The sequence below is a fragment of the Symphalangus syndactylus genome, chromosome 7 (assembly GCF_028878055.3).
Source record: "Symphalangus syndactylus isolate Jambi chromosome 7, NHGRI_mSymSyn1-v2.1_pri, whole genome shotgun sequence".
NCBI classification, from domain to species: Eukaryota; Metazoa; Chordata; class Mammalia; order Primates; family Hylobatidae; genus Symphalangus; species Symphalangus syndactylus.
In genome coordinates, this window is record NC_072429.2 from 45,518,462 (window position 1) to 45,533,456 (window position 14,995).

At 46.2% G+C, this 14,995-nt stretch overlaps 2 protein-coding genes across 20 annotated transcripts in view; both read right to left on the bottom strand.

The window, feature by feature from the left end:
- The window catches only part of LOC129486249 (protocadherin gamma-C4), a 187,994-nt gene that overhangs the window by 77,735 nt on the left and 95,264 nt on the right, over window positions 1–14,995 (bottom strand). The window contains exon 1 of one of the 19 annotated variants that reach the window (XM_055285873.2): window positions 12,208–14,864. The exons of 17 other annotated variants lie outside the window; for them this stretch is intronic. In XM_055285873.2, coding sequence (XP_055141848.1) covers window positions 12,208–14,637 — 2,430 coding nt within the window. In that variant the 5' untranslated portion in view covers window positions 14,638–14,864. Of the gene's footprint in view, window positions 1–2,068; window positions 5,354–12,207; window positions 14,865–14,995 lie in introns of those variants that run through there. One more of the 19 variants, XM_055285872.2, reaches the window with a different exon arrangement.
- On the bottom strand, window positions 6,827–11,625 carry LOC134737110 (protocadherin gamma-B2-like). Its single transcript, XM_063642783.1, has one exon. The coding sequence runs from the start codon at window positions 8,617–8,619 to the stop codon at window positions 7,048–7,050; it is 1,572 nt and encodes a 523-aa protein (XP_063498853.1). The 5' UTR covers window positions 8,620–11,625; the 3' UTR covers window positions 6,827–7,047.

Consider the following 14,995-nt stretch of genomic DNA (forward strand, 5'->3'; position numbering starts at 1 on the left):
TACAAATGGACATATCCCTAATGGCCAGAAAGAATTACTGCACTTTGGAAGAAACTAAATTCACTTTATGAATTTGCTAGCAATCTTAAGTGTAGTTAAAAGCCACTCTATTTACAAAAGTTTATTAAAATTTTATTTATATTTTTCATTGAATTAGATTTCTCCCCCCTAGATAAACAGATCAGTTGTTATCAGATGCTCTACACAAAACTGCTGCATGGTCAATGGGAAAAAAAAAAGTGGGAAAAGAGTATTATCATTGATAAATTCATCTAGAAAATGATATAGAGTATTAACAAAGTAATTTAATAAATTGTTAATAAATTATATCTATTATATAAAATATATGTACATAAATAAAGTATGAGGGAAGGTGACTGGATTGTTGTTGGTGTCTGTCACATATATATATAAATTTATTGATGTCTGCTTTATAAATTCCAAGTGTACTAAGGGATATATTTCTCTAAGCTAAGAAAAAAATATTTGTTTTTTTTTTTTTTTTTTTAGAGGTGTGAAGTGGGAAATCAGGAGTCTCACAGCCTTCAGAGCTGAGAGCCCCAAACAGAGATTTACCCACATATTTATTAACGCAAGCCAGTCATTAGCATCGTTTCTATAGATATTAGATTAACTAAAAGTATCCCTTATGGGAAACGAAGGGATGGGCGGAAATAAAGGGATGGGTTGGGCTACTTATCTGCAGCAGGGGCATGTCCTTAGGGCACAGATCGCTCATGCTATTGTTTGTGGTTTAAGAACACTTTTAAGCGGTTTTCTGCCCTGGGCAGGCCAGGTGTTCCTTGCCCTCATTTCGGTAAATCCACAACCTTCCAGCATGGGCATTACGGCCATCATGAACATGTCACAGTGTTGTAGAGATTTTGTTTATGGCCAGTTTTGGGGCCAGTTTATGGCCAGATTTTGGGGGGCCTGTTCCCAACACAAAGAGACAAGCAGCAAGAGGAAGAAATGCAAGATCCTACAGGAAAAACAGAGAATACCTCTAATTTCCACCTCCCCCACAATGCCCAAGTCATCTAGTCCAGAAATCATACTTTGCGTACACTGACAGAAGTAAGTACACTGGAATTACAAATCTTGGATATAATCTCAAGCTTGCTGTAACAGAAAGGACACAGAAATCAGTCTAAAGGGAATCCCAAAGGCCAATCCTGGGACAATTTCAGCATCAAAATAAATAATTGATATTAACAGATTACAGGCCATCGAATAAATAGAAAACCATGCTTCCAGAATCATAGAAACAAACATATATAGAGAATATAAAACTCTTCTTCAAGGTAGAAAGCCAATTAACAACTATAGAAGAAACATGGAATTATAAAATCTTCATTTGGAAGCGATTATAATAAGTGTAAAGCAACTGTCATCAGTGGGTGAAACTAGAGGATAAAGTTTTTTTTGTTGTTTTTTGAGATGGAGTTTTGCTCTTGTTGCCCAGGCTGGAGTGCAATGGCACAATCTCGGATCATTGCAACCTCCACCTCCCAGGTTAAAGCAATCTCCTGACTCAGCTTCCCAAGTAGCTGGGATTACAGACATGCACCACCACGCCTGGCTAATTTTGTATTTTTTTTAGTATAGACAGGGTTTCTCCATGTTGGTCAGGCTGGTCTCGAACTCCCAACCTCAGGTGATCCACCCGCCTCGGCCTCCCAAAGTGCTGGAATTACAGGCGTGAGCCACCGCGCCCAGACAGAAAAGAATATCTGATAAGGGCGGAGCACTGTGGTTCACGCCTGTAATCCTAGCACTTTGGGAGGGAGAAGCAGGAGGCTCGCCTGAGCCCACGTTCCAGATCAGCCTGGTCAACATAGCGAGACTCCTGTCTCTACAAGAAAGTAATAAATAAATAGACAGACAGACAGACAGACAGATAGCAGATGGCTTGCACCTGTAGTCCCTGTTACACTGGAGGCGAAGTTGGGAGAATTGCTTGAGCCTAGGAGTTTGAGGCTGCAGTGAGCTATGATCGTGCCGCTGCATTCCAGCTTGGGCGACAGAGGAATTAAAAAAAAAAAAAGAAGATTTGATATAAACTTACCTGGATTAACCCATGACTGTCTTTAGAAAATACCGAATCACCTGACAGCAAAAGGGGCTCGCTTTTTTCAAAGCTCTCCCGGCTGACGAGCGTGTCTGCATAGTTGGGCTGGGGGAAGATCAGGTGACTCTTCCGCGAGTCCGTGGTGAGGGAAATCTCGTGGGAATAAGTCTGCAGAAAAGCCTGCACCCCGTCCACGCCCACAAAGTGCGACGCCAGCTTTCCTGTCAAGCCGCCTCCTGAATCCTGCAGCAGGCGTGACTTGTGCCAGCGCCGCAGCCTGAGCGCCAGCAGCACAATGACGAAGGCCAGGAAGACGCAGGAAACCGCGGCCACCGCCACCACCAGGTACAGAGTGAGGTCTGAGGATTCAGAATTAGCTGGAGACTCGAGGCTGCCGAGGTCCGCCAGGACTTGGGGAATGCTGTCGGCCACGGCCACGGCCACGGTGAGCGTGACAGTGGCGGAGAGAGGGGGCTGGCCGTGGTCCTGGACGGCCACCACGAGGCTCTGCTTGAGCGCGTCTCTGTCCAGCAGGGCTCGCGCCGTGCGCACCTCGCCCGTGTGCAGCCCCACCGCGAAGAGTCCCGGCTCGCTGGCCTTGAGCAGGCGGTAGGACAGCCAGGCGTTCTGGCCCGAGTCTCTGTCCACCGCCACCACCTTGGTGACCAGGTAGCCAGGCTCTGCGGAGCGGGGCGCCAGCTCCACGCCAGTGGAACCATCTCTGGGGAGGGCGGGGTACAGGATCTCAGGCGCATTGTCGTTCTGGTCCAGCACGAACAGGCTCAACGACACGTTGCTGCTGAGGGGCGGGTGCCCGTTGTCCCGCGCCAGCACTTTCACTTGCAAGTCTCGGAACTGCTCGTAGTCGAAGGAGCTCAGCGCATACAGTACCCCAGTGTCGGAGTTGATGGACACGTAGGAAGATACGGGTGCCCCTTGGATGGTGTCCTCAGCCAGGGAATAAGTGATCTGGGCGTTCTCCTCACAGTCGGGGTCGTGGGCGGTCACAGAGACGAAGGAAACTCCTCTGGGATTGTTCTCTGGGATATAAGCGGAATAGGAAGCCTGAGGGAAGACCGGCGGGTTGTCGTTGGTGTCTGCCACGTTCAGTGAGATATGAGTTTCCGTGGATAGGGGCGGGGTTCCCCTGTCAGTGGCGGTCACTGTGATGTTGTAGCTAGGAACCTGTTCCCTATCCAAGACTATGTCTGTGACTAAACTATAGTAATTTCTGTAAGATTTTTCTAATTTAAAGGGCAGATTTTCTTGGATGAAACAGATCACCTGTCCGTTTTCCTCAGAATCTTGGTCATTTACATTTAAAAGGGCAATTAATGTCCCTCTGGGAGAGTTTTCGGGAACCGAGCTGGCGAGAGAGGTGAGGACCACTTCTGGGGCATTGTCGTTCACGTCCAGAACCGTTATCAGGACTTTGGCTCGCGCAGAATATCCTGCATTATCCATTGCTTGAACTTCCATCTGGTAGAATCCTGAATCCTCGTGGTCCAACTCCCCTATTGTTGATATTGTCCCTGAATTACAATCTAGTTTGAAAACTTGGGCCGCCTTGTCGTCCACATACCGGAAGGAATACCTCACTTCCGCATTGACTCCTTCGTCAGGGTCGGTAGCGTTGACTACAAGCAGCTGCGTGCCCACGGCCAGATTCTCCGGAACGCTCGCGCGGTACTCGGGCTGAGCAAACGCTGGTGCGTTGTCGTTCGCATCCAGAACCGTCACGCAGATGCGCGCGGTGCCTGTGCGCACCGGGTCGCCCCCGTCGGAGGCCGTAAGGACCAGGTGGTGAGCAGCCTTTTCTTCGCGGTCCAGGGCGCGTTTCAGCACCAATTCGGGGTACTTACTACCGTCGGCTCCATTTTGCACGATCAGGGAGAAGTGAGTATTCGGGCTGAGCTCGTAGCTCTGCAGAGAGTTCTTCCCGATATCCGGATCCCAGGCGTGGGGTAGAGGGAACCGCATCTCAGTGGCTGCGTTTTCACTAATTTTTATTTCTAATTCACTTTCACGGAAGTAGGGCGCATTGTCGTTAATGTCCCTTACTTCTACTTCTACTCCATATATTTTCACTTTATCCTCCATCAGAATGTCTAGATTTAATTGACACTTGATGGCCCCCATACAGAGCTCCTCCCTGTCTATCCTGCCCGCCGTGACCAAGCTGCCGCTGCGCAGGTTCAGGGCGAAAAGCTGCGTCCTACCTCTGGGGATGATGAGGGCTCCGCGCTCCGCCAGCTCCCGGGGCTCCAGCCCCAGGTCCCTGGAGATGTCGCCCACCCTAGAGCCTTTCTCCAGCTCTTCCGGAACTGAATAGCGTATCTGGGTGCATCCGGTCTCCCACAGAGTCCCCAGGAGGATTCCCAGCAGGACAAGCCCTTTGCAGTCCCGGTGCAGTCGCGCAGGAATCATTCTCATCTTCCTCCAGAATTATTTTCAATTCTGCCCTTAACCACTGAAGTCAGGAGCAGTTCCTTCGCCCATAGAATGGGGCAGTTGGGAAGTCAGAGCTCCTCTGTTGTTTCCTCATAGTCGCAGGGATGGTTCATTCCTAGCTATCTGCTTTGTGCTTCAGGCGCGTGCAAGGCGAGCAGGATCTCCGCTTTTCTCTCCCCGATTGGTGAACAGCGGCGCTCAGAGTCCTAACCAATTACTGCACAACTTTGAACTCCCAGAAAGGATATTTCGTTTTTATATCTTAAATAGCTCCACCTACTGTTCTTCAAAAGGGGATGGAAATCTACAGTATTAGCTTTAGTAGAAACTTCAGTGAGCTTCCTTTTTTTTTTTTTTTTCCCAATGAGCTTTTTTTCCCCGATGAGCTTTTAAATGAATTGGAAATTTCTATAAACAATGATTTTAATCTTATAACGCTAGTGCATCTGCTTTGAGATTACTGTTCCCCCAACACACCTATTATAGGGGATGTCTCCCTAGGAGTTTCTCTTTTTGACAAATCATATAATATAATAATTTAAACTTTCTGATTCAGCTATAATTTGGGGAAAAACATTTTTAAACAGATTCCTTGAACGATCCTGAATGGAAGGATTACTTTACCAGGTTGTTGACATTTAACGCTTAAAAATCAAATGTTCATGATATTATGGAAACCTAAAAATGATATGTGATTGTACACATTATCAGAATCACACTTAACAAGAACCCAAGTGAAAAAGAAACAATATTTTTAGCATAAAGTAGAAGCATTCCAACTTGCATTGACTGGAAATAACGGAAGTACTCCAGAATTCTATTAATACATTATATTTCAAAAATATTTATTGTTGAGGCAACTTAGTAAAAGAAAATTGGTAGTCCAAAGAATGTTACAGACTTACCTTTTCCTGGGTAACTGACCTAATTGTAATTACTGAGAATTACTGGTAATACTTTTGGAAGCCCATCAAAATATAGGGAAAAAATTCTCCCTAAGAAATAACTGGCTACTGTACTTTCATGAGCGTAAATATTTATACTATAAAGATAAGATATTTGCTAGGCATAAAATAAATAATATATTTTAAATTGGGAAGAAATATATAGGTAACCGTGAGAAAATATCAGACATAAAATTGAGTTTACTTGAATTACAAGAATCACAAGTAAATGTAACTGAATATTACCAAATCATTACCATGTTCTTATTATTTTTAAGCTTTTTTCTCTGCCAGGCACAGTGTCAGGCAACTGTAGTCTCAGCTACTCTGAAGATTGAGGTGGGAGGATCGCTGCAGCCCAAGAGTTTGAGTCCAGCCTGGGCAACATAGTGAGACCTTAATCTCAATTTTTTTTTTTTAAAAAAAGCATTTTCTCCATTTTCTCACGCATTTTCTTCAAAATTTATAGTTAATGGATTAAAGAAAAAGCCTTATATACTCAAATATCGATGTCCCAAGAAACACCACAGGAAAAAAATTTATTCCTCAATTAAAATATCTCAATGACAGCAGTATCATAATACCCACTTTTCACACGTGTGTGTGTGTGTGTGTGTGTGTGTATAAAGAATGTCTCCGGGCCGGGCGCAGTGGCTCACGCCTATAATCCCAGCACTTTGGGAGGCCGAGGTGGGCGAATCACAAGGTCGGGAGATCGAGACCATCCTGGCTAACACGGTGAAACTCCGTCTGTACTAAAAATACAAAAAATTAGCCAGGCGTGGTGGCGGGCGCCTGTAGTCCCAGCTACCCGGGAGGCTGAGGCAGGAAAATGGCCAGAACCCGGAAGGCGGAGCTTGCAGTGAGCCGAGATCACGCCACTGCACTCCAGCCTGGACCACAGAGCGAGACTCCGTCAAAAAAAAAAAAAAAAAAGTCTCCTGTAAAAATGGTCAAAATGTTTCAAAAATACATGAAAGCTAATAATGAAGTTACTGGCCCACCCAGAAAGGAACAGGAAATATTAAGAATGGGCAAATAAACCTGAAGCAATAGTAGATATAATATGTTTAAGATTTTCTTGCCAAAATATTGGTTTGAAAATTAAACCACACCCATTTGTAAATGAAAGACACTAATTGGAACTCACGTGAGTAGGAGCAACAGAGTTAGAGCTTATCTTGTTATTCTCTTCAGTGAAGCTTGCTACCAGAGAAACTTCATTAGAAAGATCTTGTGGGGGGACTGTTTCTGGTGTCATGGTGAGAAAATTAAATCTTCTTTTTCTAGAATCCGAGGGAACATACAGATTGCAGGAATGCAGCAAAGCTCCCTCATTGTAGTTGGGAGAAACCCCTGGTCTAGTCTTAGAACAGAGACCAGGGTGAAAGCAACCCCAGGCAGAGGTGCTGGAAGAGCATCGCAGGTGCAAGGTGACCACCAAAATCACTGCGAGGAAGAAGAGCATAGAAATCAAGGCCAAGGCCACGACCAGGTAAATCTGCAGCTTTGCCTGGGAATCAGAGGGCACAGGACCGTCACTGAAGTCTGGCAGTGCCTCCTGTAGGCTGTCTGCGAAGACTAGGTGAAGTGTAGCGGCGCAGAGAGCGGCGGCTGTCCTCCGTCACGCACAGCAACCAGTAGGTTGCCCGTCTGCAGCCCCAGGCTGAAAAGCCCGGGCTCGATGGCCTGCAGCACGTGGTAGGACAGCCAAGCGTTGTGTCCCGAATCTGCGTCCACCGCCACCACCTTGGTCACCAGGTAGCCGGACTCTGCAGCGCGTGGCACCATATCGAAGAGTGCGGAGCCATCGGGCCCCAGCGCGGGGTACAGCACCCGCGGCACATTGTCATTGAGGTCGTCCACCAACATGCGCAAGCTCACGTTGGCGCTGAGCGCGGGCGAGCCCTGGTCGTGGGCCTGCAGCGTGAGCTCGAAGGCGCACAGCTGCTCGTGGTCGAAGGCGCGCTGCGCGACCACCACCCCGCTCTGTGCGCTCACGGACACGTAGGACGACAACGCCCGCAGCTCCAAGTCACTGGTAACGATGGAGTAGGAGACTCGGCCATTCAGCCCTAGGTCCAGGTCAGAGGCGCTGACTTGTGCGATGGAGGCTCCGGGAAGGTTGTTTTCGGCCACGTGGACCACGTAGGAGACCTGGTGGAAAACCGGAGCATTGTCGTTGATTTCACCAATGCGTAGGGTGACGCTTGTGCTGGATGAGAGAGGAGGCTTGCCCCTGTCAGTGGCAGTGATGGTGACGTTGTACTCCGGGATCCGCTCCCAATCCAGGGTCCCATCTGTTACAAGCTTATAGTAATTATTGGCGGAAAATTCGATTCTAAAAGGAACTCTTTCGTTTATGAGGCATGTAACCTCCCCATTTTCTCTCGAATCTGTATCATGTGTTTTGAACAGAGTGATCACCGTCCAGGGTTCTGCGTCCTCAGTTACAGAACTGGACACCGAAGTAAAAACCACGTCTGGAGCATTGTCGTTCTCATCTAGGATTGCTAGTATAATTTTACATTCACTGGTCATGCCTCCACCATCCTTAGCTTCTATGCTCATGGTATAACTGCTATGAATTTCGAAGTCTATTAAGTCTTTGGATTTAATTTCCCCATTTTGATGGTCTAGCACAAACATATTTCCAATATCATCTCGTAGGGATTTGAAAGAGTAAGTGATCTCCGCATTGACACCCTCATCCTGGTCAGTGGCTGTCGCCTTTAGTACAGAGGTGCCTGGGGGCACATTCTCTCTAAGGCTGACTTTGTATACATCCTGGCTAAAAACTGGGGCATTATCGTTGGCATCAGTGACCTCAATTTGAATTGCAGCAGTGCCAGTTAGGACTGGGTCACCCACGTCCATTGCTTTCAGGACTAGGAGATGAGAGCTCTGTTGCTCCTGGTCCAGGGGCTTCTCCAGCAGTAATTCTGGAGCATTCTTGCCTTTAGTCTTGTCCATCATCAGACAGAAATGTTCATTAGAACTGAGCTGGTAACTCTGGAGAGAGTGAGGCCCTACATCTGCATCTATAGCAGATTCCAGGCCAAACCGAATGCCTGGAATTGCTAGTTCATTGATTTGTAAAACAATGCTATTTTGGGGAAAATGAGGTGGATTATCATTTATATCTTCTATCATCACATTTATGTGAAAAACATTTAGAGGATTCTCTGCTACAATCTCTAAGGGTACGACACAGAGGATTTTGAGGACAGAGTCACTCTCGATCTATTCTGTCGCTCACAAGTATGTTCCCATTCTCCGTGTTCACAGTAAAGTATTGTTTCTCTGCACTAACTCTAAGGTTTCAGGTCAATAAATCCTGAACATGCAGCCCCATGTCCTCAGCAAGGTTCTTCACCACGGAGCCCTGGACCGTTTCTTCTGGAATAGAGTAGCGGATCTGCTCCGAGGGCGCCCCGCAGAACAAAGGCAGCAGGAAAGGGAAGAGTGCTTGCTGCCCCCAGGTCCTGCTTCTCTGCTTCACCCTGTTTCCCATCCTTCCCGTGCGTTGCTGCAGTCTCCAACGTTAAGAGAAAATGTTTCACAAAGTGCTTTTAAAATATTTACTTCCACACATAGAAAACTCAATGCTCCCAGTTTGAGGGCACCCCAATCCATATGGAATCAGATTTGCAGGAGCAGAAAGCCCAAGTCTTGGCCACTCTCCGACTTGCTTCTGTGACTGAACAGAATATCATCCCGGTAGATCCCAGGCTCCAGTTCTTGCAGCACATTGGCCAACAGCGGGGCTCTGAGTCTATTTAGAAAACTGCAGCCAGAAGCCTTTGCTAATTCAATGGGATTTAGAATTTAGACAGATGTGTTGGACTAATGTGTAGGAAACTAGACATTTTATGAGTTTTGGTAGTGACTATTTTCCAGTATTTACTACCAAAGAAGATTCCTTAGAGATGGGAGTCATTAACCCAGTAAAGAGAAGTTAAAAGTTTGGTTTTTTCCAAGCAGAAGCAATGCACATATTGGAAGAACTAGGCAAAGTCTTCTCTTCTGATGTAGAACAAAAACCATGTGGGAAAACACCCCCATCAAGTGGTATGGGAAAATTTTGACCACTATGAAATGATACGCAGTATTATTTTCAATCTGATGTGCAGGTAATTTTCCTCCTAGTTTTATCAGAGAAAACTGGAGGAACACCGAAAGCTATATAGGGCATATTCAGAATAAAGTTAGCCAAACCCTTCTTATCACTTATAAAAGAAGTTTCTGAAAAGGATTATTAAGTGTTTCATGCTTTCATCATAAAGAGAATATAAAGGTATGGCCTAGTAGGTTGCCATAGGAATTAATAACATGAAATGTGATGGTGTTTTATTTTTATCCTCTATTTAATGGGACTATATGTTATACCTTAACAGAACTTTATCACTACCTCCAAATCAACATAACCTCCTTAATATCACATTTCAAAGCCAACCCTTCCTTTTTGTTCTCCAAGATCTTGGGAAGTCAGTTTAGATGAGGTTTTATAATATGGAACAATCTCCTTTTCCCAGCCAAATACCTCATATCCTTTTTATTTAACTAATTCCAGTCAAAGTATAATGACTTACATCATTTTTCTCAGTTTGGAATTCCACAATTATAAATCCTATCCCTAGATGCTCAAAATACCCGAACATTTTTCTTGACTTCAAGAAAAATGTAGGCATCTGTTGGAATACTTGCCTTTCCTACAGTTGAAATTATTTTTGTCCGAGCCCTAGATAGTCAGTTTACAACTAATGACATAAGGTAAATTCCTAAATGAGAAAACTAAACTTGAAAGGGAACATAAATATGCAAGTAATTACCTAGAAGTAATGTGAGAGTGTTGACTGAATTGATTATGGAAATGATTCCTGTGATCAAAAACCCTAGATAAGTCTCCTTTCCTCATTTGGCTTTCCTAGACATTGCTTCAGGTAACATGTATGTCAGGCATATCAAGCTTCAATAACAAGTTGGTCTGAATAAAAGAACTGAATGTACTATTTGCCATAAGAATGACCTTATAAAGAAAGAAAGAAGGGCCGGGCGCGGTGGCTCACGCCTGTAATCCCAGCACTTTGGGAGGCCGAGACGGGCGGATCACGAGGTCAGGAGATCGAGACCATCTTGGCTAACACGGTGAAACCCCGTTTCTACTAAAAATACAAAAAATTAGCCAGGCATGTTGGCGGGCGCCTGTAGTCCCAGCTACTCGGGAGGCTGAGGCAGGAGAATGGCGTGAACCCAGGAGACGGAGCTTGCAGTGAGCTGAGATCGCGCCACTGCATTCCAGCCTGGGGGACACAGCGGCACTCCGTCTCAAAAAAAAAAAAAAAAAAAAAAAAAAAAGAAAGAAAGAAGGAATCTATGACTCCCAAGTACACTGAAAATGAACAAAAAAATAGCCAGAAGGATACTAGCTAAATCTGTTTAATTAAAGTCCAAATACCTTCAATCTATTTATATATTCACAAACTACTCTATTTGAATAAATCTGTAGACATCTTTAGCACATTTGAAAATAGCTTTTTGAGAAGCACTGAATCAAAATCAAGTTATTTTTATGTATGGATTTACTACATTAAAAAACCTTCCATACATACAAACGCAGACACCAAAGTAAAAGAATAAAAGGAAATAATACCAGTTCAATAATTCAATTATTTCCTCAGAACAGTCAATGTAACTTCACCATAGTAATGGAAAAGACATCTGGAGCTTAAGAAAAAATGTGATCTAAATTTTATCTCCCAAGGAAATCCAGTAGTTAAAAGCCAGTCAATATGTCTGTGTTGATAGGATGAAGAAATGAGACAAAGTTGAAATAGTCAACAGGATCTAAGCATATTACCAGCCACCAAGAATCAAAATAAAATTGCTCGGAGAGGCCGGGCGCGGTGGCTCACGCTTGTAATCCCAGCACTTTGGGAGGCCGAGGTGGGCGGATCACGAGGTCAGGAGATCGAGACCATGGTGAAACCCTGTCTCTACTAAAAATACAAAAAATTAGCCGGGCGTGGTGGCGGGCGCCTGTAGTCCCAGCTACTCGGAGATGCTGAGGCAGGAGAATGGCGTGAACTCGGGAGGCGGAGCTTGCAGTGAGCCGAGATTGAGCCACTGCACTCCAGCCTGGGTGAAAAAGCCAGACTCCGTCTCAAAAAAAAATAAAAAATAAAATAAAATAAAATTGCTCGGAGAAAAGCTTACATGTATAGTGTGTGTGCATGTGTATCGATACATAGATGAGAAAGAGCACTAGAGGGAGCATGCTATTAAATCAACAGGATCAAAATTTGAACATTAGCAGTAATAGCAAATAATGGTGGAATATAACTACAAATCAGTGAAGGCACAGCAAAATTGAAATGGAAATAAAAAGTGTGAATCATTAATTTGTATCTATATATAATAAATTGATAGCTTCATACACTGATAATAGAAAAATAATACTAAAATTCAACCTACTCCAAACCAAGCCAGCATAGTTGAATGGCCCCTTTGAAATCAAAAGAAAATATGCCAGGACTGAAAAATGACTTTCACAAAAACGTTCTGAAAGATTATGGTAATCTCATGAAAGGCAAAGTAAAACTCACATGTATTGCTCTAAATATATATGAACTAAATATATGCCGCCCCCCCAAACGGTTTTCATAACAGGCTCAAAAAACATCTCCTTAAAAGACTTGTGCCAAAACACCAACAATTAGGAGGGAGAGAAATAAATCTCACCTGATTACTTGTCGGGTCACATTTGCCTAAAATGATAGCCGAGTCTTCAGCTATCAAAAGTGGCTCGCTTTTCTCACAGCTCTCCTGGCTGATGAGCGTGTCCCCATAGTTGGGCTGGGGGAAAATCAGGTGACTCTTCTGAGAGTCCGCAATGAGAGAGACCTCGTGGGAATAGGTCTGCAGGAAAGCCTGTACCCCGTCCACGCCTACAAAGTGTGAAGTGGGCATACCTGCCAACCTGCCTTCAGAAGCCTGCAGCAGGCGTGACTTACGCCAGCGCCACAGCCTGAGTGCCAGCAGCACGATGACAAAGACCAGGAAGATGCAGGAGACCGCGGCCACCGCCACCACCAAGTACAGCGTGAGGTCTGAGGTTTCAGAGTTAGCCAGAGACTCGAGGCTGCCGAGGTCCGCCAGCACTTCGGGGATGCTGTCGGCCACAGCCACGGTGAGCGTGACAGTGGCCGAGAGAGGGGGCTGGCCGTGGTCCTGGACGGCCACCACGAGGCTCTGCTTGAGCGCGTCTCTGTCCAGCAGTGCCCGTGCCGTGCGGACCTCGCCTGTGTGCTCCCCCACCGCGAAGAGTCCCGGCTCGGTGGCCTTAAGCAGGCGGTAGGACAGCCAGGCGTTCTGGCCTGAATCTTTGTCCACCGCAACCACCTTGGTCACCAGGTAGCCAGGTTCTGCAGAGCGGGGCGCCAGCTCCACGCCAGTGGAGCCGTCTGTGGGGAGGGCAGGGTACAGGATCTCGGGCGCATTGTCGTTCTGATCCAGCACGAACAGGCTCAGCGACACGTTGCTGCTGAGGGGCGGGTCCCCGCTGTCACGTGCTATCACTCTCAGTTGTAAGTCTCGAAACTGCTCATAGTCGAAGGATTGTAGGGCATAGAGAACACCAGTGTTGGAGTTAATAGAGACATAGGAGGACAGAGGCACCCCCTGGACAGTGTCATCCGTCAGAGAGTAAGTGACCAGGGCATTCTGTTTGCTGTCCGGGTCGAGGGCGGTCACTGAGAAGATGGAGGCACCCCTGGGGTTGTTTTCGGGAATGTAGGCAGAGTAAGAGGAGTGAGGAAAAACGGGAGGGTTATCGTTGTCATCTGCCACATTCAGCCAGATACGAGTTTCTGCAGACAAAGGCGGGCTTCCCTGGTCTGTGGCTGTCAACGTTATATTGTAGCTCTGGACCAACTCCCTGTCCAGCACGCTGCTTGTTATCAATTTGTAATAGTTTCCATAAGTCTTTTCTAATTTAAAAGGCAGGTGGTTAGGAATAAAACAGGAGACTTGACCATTTTCTCCAGAATCTTGATCTTGCACATTTAGAAGAGCAATGACTGTACCTGGAGGAGAGTTTTCCAGAATTGAATTAATAGAAGAGGTGATAGTTATTTCCGGAGCGTTATCATTCACATCCACAACAGTGATCAACATCGTCGCGGTGGTAAAGAGACCTCCACCATCTTGGCCTTGAATTTCCATCTCATAGAATCTATATTTTTCAAAATCCAGAGACCCCCGTACTTGAACTTCTCCAGTTTGTGAATCCAATTGGAATATTTCAGAAGCCTTGCTTTCCACGCTCCGAAATGAATACATTACTTCCCCGTTGATTCCCTCGTCTGGATCCGTTGCATTAACCATCAGCACCCGAGTTCCAGAGCTGATGTTTTCTGGAACACTCACGCGATATACGGACTGTGTAAACATTGGGATGTGATCATTTACATCGAGGACCACCACACGAATGGGAACTGCGCCCTTTCGGATGGGATCGCCTCCATCTAAAGCTGTGAGGAGGAGCAGGTGAGCCGCCTCTTTCTCTCGGTCCAGGCTTCCCTCCAGTACTAGCTCTGGATTCTTGGCCCCATCCGTTCTGCCCCGCAGTTGCAAGGAAAAGTAATTGTTAGGGCTGAGCTGGTAGCTCTGGAGGGAGTTCACGCCCACATCTGGATCCCTAGCATTAGGAAGAGCAAATCGCGCCCCAGGAATTGCGTGCTCACTGACTTTTATCTCCACTTCGTCTTCCTGGAAGCTGGGGGCATTATCATTAATATCTATTATTTCCACCTCCACTCCGTAAATCTTCAAGGTGTCTTCCACGAGAAGTTCCATATTTAAAAAACAGGAGGGCACCGTTTCACAGAGCTCCTCCCGGTCTATCCTGCCTGCCGTGATCAAGCTGCCTCTTCGCGGATTCACAGCGAAAAGCTGTGTCTTCCCTCTGGAGACGATGCGCACTCCGCGCTTCGCCAGCTCCCGGGGCTCCAGCCCCAGGTCCTTGGAGATATTGCCCACGAAGGAGCCTTTTTCGGTCTCTTCTGGCACCGAATATCGGATCTGCCTGGCCCGGAATCCCCGCAGCGTCCCCAGGAAAATGCACAGCAGCACCAGCCGACTGCGGTCCAGGCTCTGTAGCCGATTCGCCATGGCAGGCTCTAAGCCGATATTCCGCGGTTTCTCGAGCTGGTTGGTTGTGAATCGGCTTATGTATCTATGAAGTGCTAGGCCGACTGCATCCAAAATATATCAGAAAGCGAAGGAAAATACTTCTAAGTCTCCAGTGTCAGGATCTGTGAATATCCATCTCATTCCGCTTTGTGTGGTAGAAGCGGGGGAGGGAGGGACTCAGTGGCGCGCAGCTTGCCATTCCCTGATTGGTGAACAGCGGCGCCTAGAGCCCATTCTTATTATTGCAACGACTAAGAAATTCTAGAAGAAATGATTATATTTACGCTCACTTCTTTGTGAATCACACGTATTTGCACAGCTTAAAAACGATGATACA

Coding starts and splice junctions, on each gene's coding strand:
- LOC134737110 (XM_063642783.1), bottom strand. CDS start 8,619: ATGATAGAAGATATAAATGATAATCCACCTCATTTTCCCCAAAATAGC.